The 21,286-nt window shown below is 39.2% G+C and overlaps 1 protein-coding gene across 2 annotated transcripts in view; it reads right to left on the bottom strand.

The window, feature by feature from the left end:
- LOC124605459 (facilitated trehalose transporter Tret1-like) overlaps nucleotides 1–21,286 on the bottom strand; it is a 200,653-nt gene that overhangs the window by 22,135 nt on the left and 157,232 nt on the right. For both annotated transcript variants that reach the window (XM_047137148.1, XM_047137146.1), the window contains 2 exons: nucleotides 15,930–16,074; nucleotides 6,400–6,659 (listed from right to left, as the gene is read on the bottom strand). In XM_047137148.1, the coding sequence (XP_046993104.1) occupies nucleotides 6,400–6,659; nucleotides 15,930–16,038 (369 nt within the window). In that variant the 5' untranslated portion in view covers nucleotides 16,039–16,074. The remainder of the gene's footprint in view (nucleotides 1–6,399; nucleotides 6,660–15,929; nucleotides 16,075–21,286) is intronic.

Here is a 21,286-nt window from a genome sequence, read left to right on the forward strand (position 1 = left end):
TTCAGCTGGTCTGCTGACTCACTCTGGCACTCTCCTTGCCTGCTTGCCTAGTGACTTCTATAGCTTCATTGCTGCACACTCTAGTGACACTACAGTTGGCAACAGTAGACTATGCTTCCATTTCAGTTATTGAATGCAAGTAATTCTCTTTTTCTTTATCAGCCAACGAAGTTGGAAGACTTTGTATTTTCTATGGCTTTCTCTACTGCAAGATAGATGGTATACCTGTAGTCTAGCTGGACCAGATGAATGCTTTGTAGAATTATTGTTGATAGGACCAATCCTGCAGCCTTTATCTTTCAATTGACAATGAAACATTTTCAAATGTTTAAGGCTAAACACGATCATACTTTAAGGTTTTACAAACATGGTAGCCATGACAGCCTTTGATCATATGCGAGGCCCGTGGGCTCGACTGACAAACTGAAATGGATAATGATGTCATTAAAATGTAGTGCTGTTACATTAAGATTGGGACAGACATGATTAAAAATACAGTATTGCAGTGCTCTGGTTGTTCTCAAATAAGATACAAAGTTCCTTCGGACACGCTTTGCATCATTCTTCGCAATATTGCATTTATCCGTCAACACCTGGCAAGCAACTTTCAAGTAAACTGTCTCCCCTGTATGGCAATATACATATTGAGTGTATGATTAAAGGTTGTAGACAGGTGATTGATGACATGAAAGTTTGGGTCCGGCCGTTACTCATGCTTGGATAGCCAAATGCTAAGGCAACCACTCGCGATAAGCTGGAAATCCAGGTTTGAGTCTCAGTCAGGCATAAATTTTCATTTTCAACATTCCATTATACAGCTCATTGTTATCCATATTTGTAACTGCAAGTACATTTAATGATTAAAAAACAGTATACCCTGTTTTAATTGTCTGAAATGTGAAAACTGTCTTTTGTGCCTGATACTTCAGTCTCTGAAGTATCATCTGGAAGTGATGAATTATGGACTGAGGAGGAGGACCATTAAATAATAAAATCTTATTCACTTGCATAAAACTGCTTGAAAATGTGCCTTGTGTCTGCCAATGAAATAACTACTCTGCAAGAAATGATTTTAATGAAATTGGCAATCTATTACAAAAAGCACAGTAAGCATTTTCAGTGTCAAAGAACACCTCTACGAGGGATTGTCTGCATAAGAAAGCTTCTGGTTCAGTCACCACCAGGTTATTTAGTGTACAATGATACATCTGAACACACAGTAAGTAGTTAATGAGGTTCTTCTTCTGTAACAGGTACTCTATGTGGCAGTTTACCATCTACTTCCATACACAAAAAATTAGAGTAACACTACAGTAACTGCTTGGGAAAGTACTGTCTTTCCTGGTTTTAGGAAGGGAACAATAATAGCTTCCATTCATTAAAAGAAACAAAAAAGTAGCAATCCAAATAAAACTGATCCCCCAGGAAATAGATCTGGCAGAAATGGTCACACACTCAAATAATTTGTCACTGAATTCAGTGATTAGTTCTTCACGATGGCAGCAAACATTGCACCCACTAATAAACAACAAAATACATATGCATTTGAATTACTGGTGCAGACACTGCATGCATTTCCAATATACATCAGTTAAAAAAAAATACATCCACTACAGAGATTACATAATTCATCACATTACAAAAAAGTAGTAATTATACTGACTGTGAAGGGGTTTTTGTAAAGAATTTTAAAACTTTGTACTGTAATGATATGACTACCCTTAAGCTATCTTTGTAAACAATAAGTGACTCAGCATATACTTTCTAATAACCTTAAACATCTCTAAACTGGAGATAAGCAAACCACTTCTCATAATAACCACATTTCACTCTTTCCAGTCATTCCAAATGCTTTTGAGAAAGTGACCTAGGATATATAACTGAGTCATTTATCTGAATTAAACTTGTTAACTCCCTCTCAGCTGGGATTTTGTTAAGTATTCTTCACAGAGAAAGCAGCACAAGGCCTCAAAATTGGAGTCCTGGCACAAGTAAACAAAAATTATCCTATTCATATAGATCTACTTTGTGACCTTATCAAAGCCTTTGATTTGCATGAGGATCACAAAATTCTAGAAAACTAAAGTTAATGACATTCCTCTTGCATGGTTGGAATCTTACTTCCATAAAAAAGCAGAGGGGTCAGTAACATAATGTAAATTGTGCATGAAAATAACCTCAGAACAATGCAACATAACAGAGCTCAGTTTTAGACCCACTTTTGTTTCTAACTTGTATAAATGATCTTCCAATGAATTAAAAAACTGAAATGTTTGCTAATGACACAGGCACTCTAATAAAGGGTCCAAATTCAACACTAGCAAACACAGGTCAGATGATAGCTGATGACGTGATGATGATGATGTTTGGTTTGTAGGGCGCTCAACGGCGCGGTTATCAGCACCCGTACAATGTCCCAACCTTTGCTCAGCCCAATTTCGCCACTTTCCTGGATGATGATGAAATGATGAGGACAACACAAACACCCAGTCATCTCGAGGCAGGTGAAAAAGATGATAGCTGAGCATAACTGTTGAATGAACAAGACATCTTCATTACAGACTTAAGAGATGTCCAAAACCCAGCTGACAAACAAAAGCTAAACGAAGTGAAAATGCGTATTAAGGAGAGCAGTGAGAAAAGTGCTCAATGAATTTGAAAAAAAAATTTTGCCAATCAGTCTGACTAAAAACTCTAAGAGGTTTTTGTCTTACATAAAATCAGCAAGTGGAACAAAATCAACTATTCAATCATTGAGTGATGATACTGGCATGAAGACAGAAGATGACAGAGAGAAGACCAAAATACTAATTTTTGGTCCTTTGAAATTGTTTCATGCCAGAAGATCTTAATACAGTTCCTCCATTCAATCACCATATGGCAAATGGCGGATATTGAGATATGTTGTCATGAAATAGAAAAGCAACTACAATTGCTTGGTAGTGGAAAAGCAGCCAAATGATATACCTGTAAGATTCTACAGAAGTTATGCAAAAAACTTGCTCCCCTTCTAGTAGAAGTTTACCATAGATCACTGGAACAAGGAAAGGTATCTAGTGAGTCAAAAAAAGTGCAGGTCATTCCTATTATCAAGAAGGGTCATAGGACAGATGCACATAATTATGGGCCTATATCATTGATGTCAGTCAGTTGTAGAATTATGGAATTTGTTTTATGCTCATTTTGGAGAACAAAAATCACCTCATTAAGAAACCAACATGGATTCTGCAAACAGAGATCTTGCAAAACTCAGCTTGCTCTGACGAGAGATTCACAATGTTGTAGACATCATCAGTTGATGCCCTGTTCCATTAATTCAGGAAGGCATTTGGAGAGTCCTGTGCTGCCATATGAACTTACTGAGTGCTGGACGAGAGTAATGATTGGATTCAAGATAAAACTCAACATATTGCTATTAACAGGAGAAAAATTGAAAGGTGTAAAAAGTAATTCAGAAACAGGGTCATAGGACAGATGCACATAATTATGGGCCTATATCATTGATGTCAGTCAGTTGTAGAATTATGGAATTTGTTTTATGCTCATTTTGGAGAACAAAAATCACCTCATTAAGAAACCAACATGGATTCTGCAAACAGAGATCTTGCAAAACTCAGCTTGCTCTGACGAGAGATTCACAATGTTGTAGACATCATCAGTTGATGCCCTGTTCCATTAATTCAGGAAGGCATTTGGAGAGTCCTGTGCTGCCATATGAACTTACTGAGTGCTGGACGAGAGTAATGATTGGATTCAAGATAAAACTCAACATATTGCTATTAACAGGAGAAAAATTGAAAGGTGTAAAAAGTAATTCAGAAACAGTTCAAGGAAATGTGTCACAGTCACTACTGTTCACAATACATGTAAATGATCCAGCAGATAATGTTGGAAGCTGCACAAGGCTATTCACAGATTATGTAGTTGTCTATAAGAAGGTAGCAATGCCAGAAGACTAGCACTTAGCATGAAGACCTGCAGACAATTGATGAATGGTGCAGAGAATGGCAGTTGACCCTGAAATAAATAAATGTAACAAATTGCACATACATAGGTGAAGAAATAGGTACTGTACAATTGTGTTATTGATTACAAATTGTTGAGACTGGTAACTATCATGAAACACACAGAAGTAGCCATCTGGAGCAACATTACTTGGAATAATCACATGAAACAAACAATAAGAAAATCAGATGCCCTACTGAGTTTCATAAAAAAAATCCCCAGGAACTGTAATTCATCCATGAATGATCTGACTTACAAACCACTTGTGTCATTTAAGACTTTCCTGTTGTAATAACTGCTCCATTGGTTCATGGGCATCATGTCAGATAGTGTTGTGGAAGCTGCACAATATTTTGACGAGACAACTGCTCATCATCCTGAGGTGCTTACGTGTTTCTGCAATGGCTTGCCAATATATATTCTGACTCACAAGAAAAGTGCAGGCACCAAGGATTGAGACTATAATGTCATTGTAGATGAATCATAGAGCATGGCAACATCCAGTGCCCCCTGCCATACAAATGGGCCTCAGTCTTCAGTCATTGTATAAAATCTTCTGAGTTTCCCACGGCATAGGAACCAGTACTGGCTGTACTAAGGCATTGTCAGCTGCAGATGAACAAAACTTATTCAACACATACAGAGAAACAGTCCGCACACTTAAATTGGGTGCCAACACTCTGCCCACACGCTCTCTGGGCTGCTATTTGCGGCCGTGCCTTTCCCGCATCACGAATGAGAGACTCAATCCTTGGTTCCTGTGCTTTTCTTGCGAGCCAGTGTATATATTGGTGAGCCATTGCAGCAACACATCAGTAAGCAACTGAGGATGATGAGCAGTTGTCTTGTCGAAATATTGTGTAGCGTTCACAATAAAACACTTGTTTGAATAATTCTTGAGCACTGCTCATTAGTCTGGAACCCTTACCAGGTTCAGTTAATAGAAAAGATGGACAAGATTCAAGGAAGAGTGGAATATTTAATCACAAGATTGTTTAGTTGGCATAAGAGCATTATGGAGATGCTCAACAAACTCAAGGGCATACATCCCAGCTACCATAAAACAAGAAATTGGGATATCCTAACAATTCAAAATAAAATTTAAAAAAATTTCCAAGTTAGTAACTCTTTCTACAAATTACCTTAACATCTAAATGCAGAGTGAAAATTTCTATTAGTTACATGGTATGTGGTGTGTTTGTTATAATGCTGTATGACAAGTAATAATTTAATAAACAGGACTCAAAATTTACATTTGTTACAAGATTTTCTCTGAAAAATATCACTGTAATCAAGTAAATATTTAGCTAATAATAGCAGATAAATAACATCTATAATTAGTTATTTTCACATTCCATGGATCACTTGCATGATACATTGTAATGATGTGGAATGAGTCATTGTTTATTGTATTTTTTTTTTTTTTTTTTTTTGCATGGAGACACCAACTGGTGTCTTTTGCAAACGTCATAGCATTTTTTTTCAAGTTTAGTACAGTCATATAAACATATGTGATTACATATACATGATACAAATGTACCATTGTATACAATAATTTATTTTAGTTTAATATTAATATTCACTTAAAGAATTTGAACACTTGTCAATCAAGAAATATTTCAGTTTCACTTTGAATAAGCTCCCTTTGTGGCACCTTATAGAGCTCGGTAATCTGTTGTACCATATTTGACCACTAATGTATGGTCATGCAAGTGATCCATGGAATGTGAAAGTAACTGATTATAGATGTCATTTTACATTCACATTACAAATTAATTTGTAAATATGGCTACAGTCTGAAAATAACTTTTTATTTTTTAAATATGCAAATGTGAGTTAGTAATTCCAACCCATCATCGTTCATGTATTCCAATAATAGAAATTCTTCTTTGGAATAGAAAGGGTTGTAAAGGAGAAACTTTTTCAATTTGTTTTCAAACTTTACTCTGCTGTCTGACATTTTACACCACTGGGTAAGTGATCAGACAATTTAGTTGTGGCATTGTACACCCCTTTTTGTTCTAAAGCCAACCTTAATGTCAAGTAATGAATGTCATTATATAACAAAATGGGGAAAGCAGAGTTTTACTCAATGCAACAGCTTCAGTTGGCATAACTGTAATCTGCACTGAGCAGTATAGTGAAAGTTTATTGTTAACAGACCTACAGTATACATCTTCATTTTCTATGATGTGTTTGTCTCATGTTAGCGTATACCTTGACTCATTCCACATCCTCAAAGGTTTGCCTCCTGGATGGAATCTATGGAACATGATGTGTGGGTGGGTGGGTGGGTGGGTGAGTCGGGGAGGGGTGGGGGGGGGGGTGGGGGTGGGGGGGGGGTGAGGGGCTGAATGAATGAACAAATGAAAAAAAAAATGCAGAAACACTTACTGTATCTCCCCACACAATGCATGCCCATCCAGCAACAAATGGAGGAACAAGACAAAGCATAGTAAGTTTTCTTCCCACCAGATCGAGGAGGTAACCAATTGGTAAGACCATTGCAAAAGCTCCAAGTGGCATACAAGCACCAATCCATGAAAGTTCATTAGCAGTGTAACAATGTCCACTATTTGTAGCACAGTCAAGTTCTGCATTGGCTGGGCTGGTCCAGGCAAGGGTAGTACCAGCTGCCATTGCTCCAAGAGTCACTGAAACATAAAAAAAACTCTTATTGTCACTTGGGTGTAATTGGTTATGTTCTCTTACTCACAAACCCCATGCAAACTGTTTATCTGCACAACTCGATAAAGATAAGATTTAAAAAATAGTGTCTGTCAAAGCGAAAAGTGTGAAGGATAGGTGAGCACATTCATGTATTCATTACTCTGTTGAATCTGAATTTGATGCAAAATACTGTACATTTACTGGTGTTCCACTATACAGGGTGGTCCATTGATAGTGACTGGGCCAAATATCTCATGAAATAAGCATCAAACAAAAAAAACTACGAAGAACAAAACTCGTCTGGCCTGAAGGGGGAAACCAGATGGCGCTATGGTTGGCCTGATAGATGGCGCTGCCAAAGGTCAAACAGATATCAACTGCGTTTTTTAAATAGGAACACCCCTTTTTTATTAGATATTCGTTTAGTACATAAAGAAATATGAATGTTTTAGTTGGACCACTTTTTTCGCATTGTGATAGATGGCGCTGTAATAGTCACAAATGTATAAGTACGTGGTATCATGCAACATTCCGCCAATGCAGACAGTATTTGCTTTGTGATACATCACCTGTGTTAAAATAGACTGTTTACCAATTATGGAAAAGGTTGATATCGTGTTGATGTATGGCTATTGTGATCAAAATGCCCCATGGGCGTGTGCTAGGTATGCTGCTCAGTATCCTGGATGACATCAACCAAGTGTCTGGACGATTCGCCAGATAGTTACATTATTTAAGGAAACAGGAAATGTTCAGCCACATGTGAAACATCAACCGACACCTGCAACAAATGATGATGCCCAAGTAGGTGTTTTAGCTGCTGTCACGGCTAGTCCACACATCAGTAGCACACAAATTGCGCGAGAATTGGGAATCTCAAAAACGTTGGTGTTGAGAATGCTACATCAACACTGACTGCACCCATACCATATTTCTATGCACCAGGAATTGCATGGTGATGAATCTGAATGTCGTGTACAGTTCTGCCACTGGGCACAAGAGAAATTACAGGATGATGACTGATTTTTTGCACGCATTCTATTTAGCGATGAAGCGTCATTCACCAACAATGGTAAGGTAAACGGCATAATATGCACTATCGATCAATGGAAAATCCACGGTGGCTGTGACAAGTAGAACATCAGTGACCTTGGCGGGTTAATGAATGGTGCAGCATTATGGGAGGAAGGATAATTGGCCCCAATTTTATCGATGGCAATCTAAATAATGCAATGTATGCTGATTTCCTATGTATTGTTCTACCGATGTTACTACAAGATGTTTCACTGTATGACAGAATGGCGATGTACTTCCAACATGATGGATGTCCGGCACATAGCTCGCGTATGGTTGAAGTGGTATTGAATAGCATATTTGATGACAGGTGGATTGGTCGTCAAAGCAGCGTACCATGGCCCGCACATTCACTGGATCTGACATCCCTGGATTTCTTTCTGTGGGGAAAGTTGAAGGATGTTTGCTATCGTGATCCACAGACAACGCCTGACAACATGCGTCAGCGCATTGTCAATGCATGTGCGAACATTACGGAAGGCGAACTACACACTGTTGAGAGGAATGTCGTTCCACATATTGCCAAATGCATTGAGGTTGATGGACACCATTTTGGGCATTTATTGCATTAATGTGGTATTTACAGGTAATCACACTGTAACAGCATGTGTTCTCAGAAATGATAAGTTCACAAAAGGTACATGTATCACATTGGAACAACCGAAATAAAATGTTCAAACGTACCTACGTTCTGTATATTTTAATTTAAAAAACCAACCTGTTACCAACTGTTTGTCTAAAATTGTGAGCCATATGTTTGTGACTATTACAGCGCTACCTATCACAAAGTGTAAAAGTGGTCCAACTAAAACATTCATATTTCTTTACATACTACACAAATATATAATAAAAAAATGAGGGTTCCTATTCAAAAAAACGCAGTTGATATCTATTTGACCTATGGCAGCATCATCTAGTGGGCCAACCATAGTGCCATCTGGTTTCCCCCTTCAAGCTAGACAAGTTTTGTTCTTTGTAGTTTTTTCGTTTGACACTTATTTCGTGAGATATTTGGTCCCGTCACGATCAATGGACTACCCTGTAGATATAAAAGAGTAAACAAAATAGGTTTAATGGACAGGACAAGGATTTCAGGTGCAGCATCAGGAGGCTGGGGGAGGGGGGGGGAAGAGAGAGAGAGAGAGAGAGAGAGAGAGAGAGAGAGAGAGAGAGAGAGAGAGAGGAGGGGGTGGGAGCAAGCATTCAGCCATTCAGCAGAGTAAGAGGGGGGGAGCAGAGAAAGGGAAAAGACTGGTGAGTGTGATAGGACAGGGGGTGCAAACTGTTGAGTGGATGGTGTGGGCACACTGTGTTACTGTAGGCGGAGGCCAGGGCGATTTCAGGAGCAGAGAATGTGTTGTAAAGATAACTCCCATCTGTGCAGTTCAGAAAAGCTGGTGGTGGAGGCAGATGGCCCAGGTTGTGAAGCAGCTATTGAAATCAATCACGTTATGTTCAGGTGCACATTGTGCCACAGAGTGGTCCACTTTGTTCTTGGTCACAGTTTGGCGGTGGCCATTCATGCTGGTGGGCAGTTAGTAGTCTTTTTTTGTCATCTGTCTTCTGACTGGTTTGATGTGGCCGCCATAAATTCCTCCCCTGTGCCAACCTCTTCATCTAAGAGTAGTGCTTGCGACCAACTTCCTCAATTATTTGCTGGGTGTATTCATATCTCTGTCTTCCTTTACAGTTCTTTCCATCTACAGTTCCCTTTAGTACCATGGAAGCCATTCCCCTCATGTCTTCACAGATGTCCAATCATCCTGTTCCTTCTCCTTATCATGTTTTCTCCATATTCCTTTCCTCTCTGATTCGGTGCAGAACCTTCTCATTCCTTATCAGTTCAACTAATTTTCAACATTTGTCTGCAGCACCATATCTCAAATGCTTCAATTCTCTTCTGTTCTGGTTTTCCCACAGTCCATGTCTCATCACCATTCAGCACTGTACAGATGTATGTTCTCAGAATAGTCATACCAATATGAAAAGCCATTCAATGATTGCAGCACAGTTGGTACATGACACAGCTGCTTTCACAGGTGGCACAATCTCTGACGGAGTAGGATAGTGAGTGATGTGTTGGTGGATTGGGCAGGTCTTGCACGTGGGTCTTTCATGGTGATATTCATATCACCACCCTATGGCAAGGGGTTGGAACTGTAGTTTTGGAGTTGCATAGGGATGGACTAGGATATTGTGGAGGTTGGGCGGGTGACAACACCAGTGCAGGAGGGTTGGGAAGGATCTTTGGTAGGGTGTCCCTCATTTGAGGGCATCAAGATAGACAACCAAACCCCTGGTGAAGGATATGTTTCAGTTGTTTCAGTCCGAGGTGGTACTGGGTCATGAAACGGGTGTATGCTCATTGCTGGTTGTTGAGGGTGGGTGGAGGATCCCAACACATCGCTGCTTGTGGCCCATCCCTATACACCAGTATCCCTCTGCCCATAGTCTTGCAGCTGTTGAATACCACCTCTTCCACGTCCTTCACACTCCAAACTCACTACCTCATTTCTCATACACCGTAATAACCTCATCCTAACACAAAATTACCTCTCCTTCAAAGGGTAACAAATCCATAGGGCAGCCAGGGCCACCCTCAGGTAACCTTCCTGAGCTGACGTGATCATAGAGCATTTAGAGGAATCCTTCCCAGCCTCCTGAAACCCCAAACCCCTGCTCTTTTTTAGGTTCACTGAAATATCTCCATGGTCTGGACTCGGGGACAAGACACCCTATCGTCATTCCTCCACACTCTCACAAAGGCATTCACCGATAAGCAATGCCCCCAGACATAGCCCACAAAAAGATTTCCTGTCCTGTGTCCCCACACACTGCCAATCCTCCCACCATCTCCAAGAACCAGCTACAAATGAGCACCCTCTTCGTCACTCAATAACATCTCAGACTGGAACAGCTGAATCTCATCCATTGACAGGGCTTTGATTATCTATCATCATGCCCTAAAATGAGGGACATCCATCCTGCTTAGGATCCTTTCCACCTGTCCTACAGTGGTGTTCCATCCCTCACCCAACCTCCACAATATCCCAGTCCATCCCTATGAAACTCCCAATCCCAGCCCCTCACCACTTGGATCATATCCCTATGGAAAAACCAGGGGCAAGACCTTCCCAACTCACCCACCAACAATTTTCTATTCTAGTCCTGTCACAGGCTTATCCCATCCCATCAGAGATCAGGCCACCTATGCCAAACTGTGGCCAAAAGCAAAGTGGACCTCCCAGGCCACAACATGCAGCTGAACGTAACATGACTGATTTCAATGGCTGCTTCACAACCTGGGCCATCTCCCCCCACTATTGGCGTTGCTGAACTGTGCATACAGAAGTTATCCTTACAACCCATCCTCTGCTCCAAAAATCATCCCAGTTTCAACCTACAGTAACCTAATGCCCCCCTCTCCTATCATTTCCTCCTGATTTGTCCCCCCTCATTGTGTGCCACACTCTGCCATCACACCCATGGATATTTTCCACTTCTCTGTTGTTCTCCTTCTTCATTACCCCCTCCCCCCTTCTGTACCACAGCCTCCTGACACTGCAGCTGGCAGCCTTGTCCTGCCACCATCAGTCCCTGGATGCTCTGCCAGACAGCACTCACCCCCCCCCCCCCTCCTCATACCATACCCTACTATCCCCCCCTTCCTCACTCCACTATAGATTGCTGCTTCCATTTGATGGCTTGGCCAAAAACTCAACATGTAACAGTCTCTTGTTGTGCCTTTCTGCAACACAACATGTCATATTTATGTTGAGTTGCAGCCTGTAGTTGGACATGTACCCACTCATCTACATCTAAATCCATACTCTGGAAACCACTTGTGAAGTTTATGATAGAGAGTTACTTCCTACTTTCTTCACATTCCATTTGCATATGGAGTGCAGGATGAATAATTGTTTAAATGCCTATGAGTGCTGTGAATTAGTCTAATATTGTTTTTGTGGTTCCTAAGAAAGTGACAGAGACACATGCAGTATATTCCTAGACTCCTATTACTAGTTCTTCAAATTCTGCTGGTGGGATATTGTGGAATACTTCACATCTATCTTGAAGCGTCTGTCAATTCAGATTTTTCAGAGTTTCTAGGATTCTCTCCTATGTATGAACCAAACATATGACCCTTTTTGCTGCCCTCCTTTGTAATTATTCAATCATTCGATTACCATCTCCCCCCACCCCTCAACCAGATAATAATATTTTATATGAATCACATGCACTTTAGCAATATTCAAGGACACATATGTTTTATAAGCAGTAACTGTTGTAGACAAACTGCATTTTCCCAGTATCAATGAACCAATGTCTGCCACCTGCTTTACCTACAGGTATAAATCAGCTAATTCCAGTTTTGACTCACAGATACTAGTCACAGGATACTACATTTCTGAGTTTTGTGAAGCGTACAGAACTTTACACTTCTGAATATTCCAAACAAATCAACAACCCGGGCTATCTGCCCGAAAATTTGTGCAGCTTTTTCCAGGCAGTAGTTCATTATAGATAAAATCCTCATTTGTAAAAAGTTTGAGGTTAATATCAGTATTATCTGCCACATCAATAAATTATGTTACAACCAGTAAAGGTTCCAAAACACTTCTCTGAGGCATGCTTGATGTTACTTCTACAATGGTATACGAGTCTTCTCCCATAACATCATGCTGTGTCCTTCCTAAAATGAAATATTCACTCCAGTCACAAATTCCATTTGATACCACATATGATTGATCATTCTTTCCTTAGGAAGTGTTGCTGTGGTACAGAGGCAAATGGTTTTCGAAAAAGAAAAGGAAAAAAAAAAAAAAGAGTACTGCATCTACCTGACTGATTTAATTGTTTTGTTGCTGGTAATAAAAATGTTTCAATTGCACTGTGTTGTAGACAGTCAATACAAGACACAAATATTTTTCATGTAGACTTTGCATCCTTGTCCAGAGTCACAATGGAATTACTGTATTTATTTTGGTGGTTAGATACCAACAACCCCCCGCCCCCCCCCCCCCCCAATCTAACAAAGTGAGAAGTTGTGAATCTCTGCCCATTTGAAACAAATTGTGTCTCATCCTGCCACCTCATACAAATTATCTGAACATCTAGATTCAGTGTCTGAAAATTTCTGTTAGTTATATAGCAAGTAGCAGTAATTGTTATAAAAATGTATGACAAGTTACCATAAACAAAACTCACATGTCACTCCGTATTATCCTAGTCTTGAATGTGTTACCCAGCTACTTTGACAGAGCTCTGACTTCCTAATATCATTACCTGAAATGAGGTCCATTCTGCCCAAAATTTTGCCCACACACCTAGAATATTTACCAAGGAATCACCAAACAGCTGTGTGTTTTGAGAAGTTATTTTATTTTGACAACTAGTTTTAACATTTCAATATGTCATCTTCAGGCCCCATATGCACTTCATGTACAGACATTCAGTTGTATTAATATTGGCATACTGGAGCCATCAGTATCTCAGTACCGTGAATTCATTACTCAAGTGCTTCCTTTGAAGACCTGTCAACAACTGCAAATATTGTTGTCAATGAAGTGCACATGGGGCCTGAAGATGGCATATTGAATGCTAAAATTGGTTGTCAAAATAAAATAACTCCTCAAAATGTATGGCTGTTTGGTGATTCCTTGGCCAATATTTGACCAGCTGCTGTCCTGCATTCACAATGGGTCAAGAGAGACATCTAGAATAGCTGTTTGTCACCTTCCCAATCTCCACAACATCTTCGTCAGATCCTACACTTCTTCTGCACCCATTTCCCCATCCCATGGCTCCTACCTCTGTGACAATCCCTGTTGTAATATCTGCCCTATACCAGACCCATAACTGGCAAAACATATACTGTCAAAGGGAGAGAGTGCTGTGAAACAATACATGTCATGTACCAGCCGTTATGTAAATACTGTTTGACCTTTTATGTCAGCATGACTTCTAACAAGTTATCAGTTGGACGACTGGGCATAAGCAGAGGGTATATACCAGCAACACACAATATTCTGTTGCAGAGCACACACTGCACCATGACTGTTGTGAGCACACCACACCTGCCATCTCGATTTTTCCCTCAGATACCTATTTCTCAGGACTCTGCAGGTGGGAACAGGTGCTACAATGTGCTCTCAATTCTTGCTAACCACTAGGCCTTAATTTCCATTCATTTCTTCTGCCTGAGAATTTGTTCACAGTAACTATTCATTTCTTCACTCCCTTTTAGTTTTATAGATCTTTCTTTTTCTCCAATCCCCATCTTCAACACATAAAATGCACTTAGATATCCACAATTATTAAATCTTGCACAATGTTTTGTCAGTAATCTCTGTCTTACACATTAATCTATTTTCCAGCTTTAAGCTCTCAGGCTTTCAAATTTTGTCTGGTGCAGTCCCCAACAATCACTTTCCTTCTATAACTGTTTGGTAAATCTACCCTGACCTGAGTTCTTGGTGACTTTTCTGGACTCTCCCCATCAATCTCATAAGCCCTTTTCCTACACCCTTCTTCTTTCCCCTTCAACCCTTTTGCCAGAAGAAGGAGCTACTGACGGAAAGCTTACAGACTTAAATACTTTTATATGTGTGTTCTCCTGCTGCTGCTTGGCTAGTAGGTTTTTTTATTTATTTATCCAATTACATTTTATGTTCAAAAATTGATTACTTTCATTCATAGTATTCAGTATCTATAAACTGAAAAAAAATATTTTCTTTGAAAAACATCATTGCAGCAAGTGTATTTTAAGCTATGAACAGTAGCTAAAAAGTATAATTGAGGAGGCAACATTTTCTCTAATTAGTAGTTTTCTTACTACATTAATCAACTAAACTGAGATAGCACAAACATAAACAGCATTAATCAGTACAGTGTTAATTTATTGTTAATAAGGTATACAGATTATATTTCTATGATGCTTCAGTGTTATGATAATATATACCTTGAGCCAGGTTCATGGAGCATGACAAATGTTTTTTTGGGATCTATGCCTGATAGTATGGGAGAAAGTCATTCTGTATGAGCTATGGGGATTCTGTATGATGGGGATTCCATCTCATTCTGATGCCGTGGTAAAAATTACCAATTTGAGCTGTTTCTCAATGCCACTGAGACTAATGTCATGATCCTGTTATGTTATTTATTTGCACTCTGACAGTTGACAGCTGAATGTGTTTCATTCAGTATCTCATTGTCTATAAGTCTCATAAAAGTCACCATGCCTGTATTTCAGGCACCTTCACTAAGCAACAAGAAATTTTAATGTTAAATGAACATCATCAAATGACACTGAAAAATTGGCAAGAATCTTAGTAATTCTCACAAAGTGGCAGAAATCTACTGATAGCAAGGCTCAAGAATGTCTAATCACCATCAGAAAATTTCAGGTTATTTATGAAGACTGTTGGCAAATTTTAATCACCTAAATATGTTCATTTATTAACAAACTTGTTGTGGCATTGTACACATACCCAAAATATAGCAGCGTGATTTTTATCATCATTTACAGCATTCAGCTGTGGAGGCATAAAAGATCAAGGATCTTTCTTTATCTACAGCTGTATCCTTTGTTTTATACTCTCTGTATAGCAGTCACCATCTGTTTAGAAGGTATTCTTAACAGTGACTTCAGATACATAGGGTTCCTTCCATCACAAACTCTTTTACTAGCTACCAAACTTATCTATCCAGTGATTAGTCAGCTATTCTAAACTCAAGTCACAGTTTCTCTGCCTGCTACTGCAGAGCTATAGGTTTCAAATCCTATGATGCTGCTGCCTCTTTATCTAGTTTACTGAACATCCAGACCTTTCTACTTGTGTTAAACCTGTTACAAATTTATTCATTACTTCTGCTGCCTTTGGAATAAACAGTGTAACAAAATGTGATTACATGATGAATCATGATGGAAATGATATCAAGTGTAGTATTATAATATTTTTTTTTATATTTTGATTGTTGATAACAGTAACTTCACACAGAGAATATGATCTCAAACAGCAAGTAGCAATGGTTTTTTTTTAGATTAATATATATCTAACAGTTGTATTATTTCCTCTAAATATAATTGATATGAGTTAACAGACATGAACTGTTATGAATCAGTATGTAGCTCCTGGCTTGAATACAATCAAATAATTAGAAATGTTGATTATTTTTACCAAATATGGCAGCTATATACTGTGGTAATTTCTTGGCAGGTGCAGAAGAAGTGCTCCCTCCCACAGACACCAATGTCTGTGTACTGACTCCCATCCTTGTGTCATCCATCCTGCGTATACTTGTGTTGGTACTGTTGGGCGGAAACTGCAAACAAAAGAGAAAAGGATGTTTAATACGTTCAAAAGTCCTGTTACATTATACTTAATACTTTCTATAAAACTTTGTGAACAGGACAATAACTGCATGGATGCTGTAATTTTGTCACGGATAATGAGAAGCAGTACCATCACTTTCTTTCAGCTATACACAAAATAATTCTCCTTTTTCTCCTCGCTCTTTGTATATTCGGGAATTATTACCACTGTAATAAGCACAAAATGACAAATGTTATGGTATTAAGCAATTACAGATGACTGCTAAACTATTAGGGAAGTTAAATTTTTTGGGATATGTAGTTCAGCAAACCCCTGGATTAGTTCCTGTTTAAGAAACAAAATGCAGAAAGTCATCCCAAGCTGAACAAGTAATACAAAGAACGATGCCACATCATCTAGATGTAGAGAAATGACAATGGGAGTCCCACAGAGTTTGATCATTGGTGCACTACTGTTCTTGCTTTGAGTTACTGATCTGCCACTTTATTAAACAGGCGGCAGAACTAGTCAGGTTTAAAGATGATACCAGGATTGTTGTGAAACCAGTCAAAGAAGCATCAACAGAGGATACAGTCAGTTACATTTTTGTGAAAGTTACTGGATGGTTGTACACAAATTGGTTACCTTTAAGCTTTGAAAAAATGCAGTTCATCAAGTTTTGGACTGTCCAAAATATCCCATCTCCATTTAATCTAGTATATCAACAAGACAGAATAAACAAGGTAGAAAATTGTAAGTTCTTAGGTGTGAATATTGATGAAAATTGAAATTGGAAAAATCATCTACTAAAACATTTCCACGTCTACATACATACTCCGCTAGCCGCCAAGCGGTGTGTGGCGGAGGGCACAATTCGCGCCAAAGTCATATTCCCCCCCCCCCCCCCCCTCCCCTTTTCACTCGCGGATTGCGCGAGGGGAAAAACGACTGTCTGAATGCCTCAGTACGAGCTCTTATTTCCCTTATATTTTGGTTCATAAGAATAAATGCCAACTTTAGGGATGTAGAAGTCGGTAAGTTAATGTATTTTGCACATTTTTATTCACAGAGATCTTATGGGATAATATACTGGAGTAACTCCACACTTAAGACAAAAAATATTCATCATGCAGAAGAAAGTAATTAGAATTATATGAGTAGTTCACAGACATATAGCCCATCTTGCAGGAATCTCTTTGAGCAGCTGTGCATATTCACTACAGCCTCACAGCACATTTATTAACGTGTGAAAGTTGCCATCAACAAGCCATCTACGTTTGAGAGGAACAGAGATATTCACAAGTACAAAACTACCCTTTTGAGGGATTTAACTTTGGCACAGAGTTAGGTGAAATATGCAGCTATAAAAGCTTCGATAAACTACTAATGGAAACGAAAGTCTGATAGTGGGAGTGTTTTAAAATATAGATTAAAGATGTTTCTTCTTGACAACTCCTCCTATACCACGGAGCAATTCTTGAATGGAGATAATTAGTCACTTATAAATAATAAAAAAAACTTTACGCTCAGCATCTATCCAAGTAATTGTTATTTTTTTTTGTAAGTTGTAAACAAGTGTTGTATATTTGTTCTGTTGACGAATTCCACATCACAACGTTTATCGTTAATTTGATCTATGGAACAGGAAAGTGACTAAAGTACCATCTCCTCCTGTTTTCTTATTTTATCCTTTCCACTTCTGTTATACATAGGGCCGGCCGGTGTAGCCGTGCGGTTCTAGGCGCTTCAGTCTGGAACCGCGTGACCGCTATGGTCGCAGGTTCGAATCCTGCCTCGGGCATGAATGTGTGTGATGTCCTTAGGTTAGTTAGGTTTAAGTAGTTCTAAGTTCTAGGGGGACTGATGACCACGGATGTTAAGTCCCATAGTGCTCAGAGCCATTTGAACCATTTGTTATATATAATTTTAATAGCCCTCCATTGTTAATGAGATTATTCAGAAAGTATTGCAACACAATTTCGGTTAACTTTTTTTAGATAAGTTTTTATTTAATAAAAAACTAGGGGACAAAACTTACAAGCACTGTAATGACAGCATTGCTTCCTTTCTTGAAAAGCCTCTTTAGTTTCATCTTGTTTATTTGTCTTCAGTAGCCATTATACGTGTGCCGGCAGTGACAGCTGTGCGAACTCACATGGAACCATGTTTATTTGATAAATACCAGCTTGTAATCGGCGCGCCCTCTGATGTAAAGTACAGCAGCAAAGTTTGGTCAGATGTCTGAACTACAGGCAGCAACGACAAAACTGATCGACCGACAAACTGGACGCGTGTCGGCATCTCGACCGACGGACTTTCCTTGTCGATATGTCGGGCGGACAGAATCACCCGGACTCCATCACCACTCGACCCAACAAATTGTGCCGTGCCAACTTCCCGAGAAAAGTTCGTCTTTTGTCGCTGTTTCTGGAGAAACTTAAACACTGTATACGTTTGTGGGACACGTCGTGCTAGGAGTACAACAATGCAGATGCAAGAAATGAAGCACTTTTTTCATTTTTTAACGAATCCATTATGGTTTCATGTGGCATCTAGAATAAACGTCCGTGGACATTCGATATTCCTAATTTTGGGTTTTATTTCCTATACTTATTGGAAATGAAATCTAAAAACCGAAATATCGACATTCAGTGGACGTTAATTCGTAAAATATACTTGCTTCATTGTTATATGAGTTAAAAGCTCCAGCCCATATCCAAGCCGTTAAATATCAGTTGTATTTATTAGATTACGTGCGCCACCGCCATGTTTAGTCTTTCTTCTTCGAATTTGAAATGAGTTTCTAAAACTTATGGCCATCTTTTATGTTACATACATAAAAAAATTAATAACGTTTAAATTTGCTTTACCATGATGTATTTCATCAGTGAAGTATAAATGACGTTCCAGGTTCAGCAAGCATTTTACTTAATAATTGTGGGGATACAACAGCACTGAATATGAGGCCCTCTTAACTTTATCCAGTGGCTAGAAATCGTCATGTAGCGAACAGCCTCTCATCGCAGCTTACAGTCACTCTCATAAATGTATTATTTTTCCTCAAGAATGGCTTGATGATCTTCCGCAACTCCGAACTGCCTGATTCATCCATTCTTAGAAAATTGCGAAAATCATGGTTCTCAGCTGCTTGAGGAACAGAACGTGGGTGAATTTTACTTCCTTGCATTAGCCAGTTCTTTGCCCACAGCTTTGTCTCGGCTTTATTGGTCTTGGTACCTCTACAACAAGACGAACCATTGTTTTTGTTTCTTTATGGGACCAAAAATACCGTAAACTCAATTATCTTAAGATAAACAAATCGCAACAGCAGGACGGCGCTGTAATCGCGGCGTGCAGTCTGTCGGGATGTGCGCACACTGCCACGAAATTGGTCAGTCGGTCGGTCGGACGATAAATTGGTGCATGCGTAGTGGCCTTAAATGTTACCACTTTGTAAACGAGACAGCCGAGCCATAAAATTAATCTAAATCTGTGTCTACACACATACCAAGAAAATTACTCTGAAGTGCATGAAAGATAGATGATGGGATTAATCGCCTGTCTGTTGACGTGCCCAAAGGTTGAAGAACCAAAGCGTCAGATCGCATCAAGGTGTGACCACTCGATGCCTTTACCCTGTTCAACTTCGCGCGTGCCCTAGTATTTACAAAAGTGCAACTGCCAATGCGCATTTGTGCATGCGTAATTAATTGTAAATGGAAGCAGTGTGTAGGAGTGCATTACGTCCCATGTGGGCTAGGAATCTTTTGCATGTTTAGCAGACGACTGCATCTTCGAGCTGACGTTTGTTTCGTTGTATTGTGCGCATTGGTTGTGCCTTAAAGCCAATTGTGTGCAGTAATGTCTGTTGACTGCACAGAAAGCACGCTGAAATTTATAAATGATTTCACAGACTAAGAGAAGTCGTAGGGAATGTCGCTTCTACAGATTGTCTAAATAAAAATTTGAGATACGATGCCCTGAGCGCCATTAGACAAAAAGTCTCCGAACGTATCACTGTAAAGAATAAGTCTCAAAGTAGGAAAACGGAGAAGAAGAATTAAACAAATTGATGAAAAGTGAATGGGGAACTGTGGACGAATGTTCGTGCTATGGCGACTTAATACACAAAAACTGAAGAACTTGACATCTGAGCATAAGGATGGGATAGGTCGAGCTCCTCAATAGACTACTAGAAACTGAACTGAAGGATACTGATGATCCAAAAAAATTAAAAAAAAAAAGAATCGAGCAGCACAACCGCTGTTAAAGTGGATTCTGGGTCCTATGATGCTGCCGAATTTGTCGAGTACAAAGATGTTAATCTATATACCATAGCCTCTTTGCATACAAGTTGTGTAAACAATTTTTTATAAAATAAAATACAAATAACGTATTGGATGTCAATTAACTTTCGCAGAATGACTAAGAACCTCCCTTAAGTGTTTCTCAATTTTAGGAATAATCACTGAAATGCTTTGTTTTGAAATGTGACATTAATAGCTGCAACTGGTATATAAGTCGCCTGTTTCCAGCTGACGAAATGTTATTGTCAGCCTTATCGTTGCATTTTCCCAGACAGGACGTATCAAATTGTGCTGTGATCCCCTCATGGCATAGGTCTATGCGAACGGAACGTCACTGTCGCTTTGTATTCCCTTGTACCTCTGTTGTTTACAGTTTTGCGCTTAGCCGCCTTGTGTTTTCTTTTTCCATCGCTTTTCACCACAATAAAAGAAGCGCAAATTGCCTAACAAAGAAAGGGATGGACAGCAGACTGCTTGCTCATCTACATCTACAGCTTGATAATAAATTCAACAGGGAGGAGCACACCACAGAACTGCTGAAGCGTCTTAACAAATCTCTATTTGCAATGCGAATTGTGTCAGACATAGGGGATATAAAAATGAAAAAGCTGGCATACTATGCTTACGTTCATTCCTTAATGTCATATGGGATCAAGCCAAGCTACAGTATTCCAGGCACAAAAACGTGCAGTAAGAGTTATATGTGGTGTGAACTCAAGAACATCCTGCAGAAGCCTGCTTAAGGAACTAGGGATATTAACTACTGCTTCCCAATGTATTTATTCTTTAATGAAATTTGTCATTAAAAATATATCACTTTTTCAAACCAACAGCTCAATTCATGGAATCAGTACTAGAAATAAGAATAATCTTCACAAGGATTTAAAGTCACTTACTCTTGTACAAAAAGGTGTG

Source organism: Schistocerca americana, chromosome 3 (assembly GCF_021461395.2).
Source record: "Schistocerca americana isolate TAMUIC-IGC-003095 chromosome 3, iqSchAmer2.1, whole genome shotgun sequence".
In the NCBI taxonomy this organism is placed as follows: domain Eukaryota; kingdom Metazoa; phylum Arthropoda; class Insecta; order Orthoptera; family Acrididae; genus Schistocerca; species Schistocerca americana.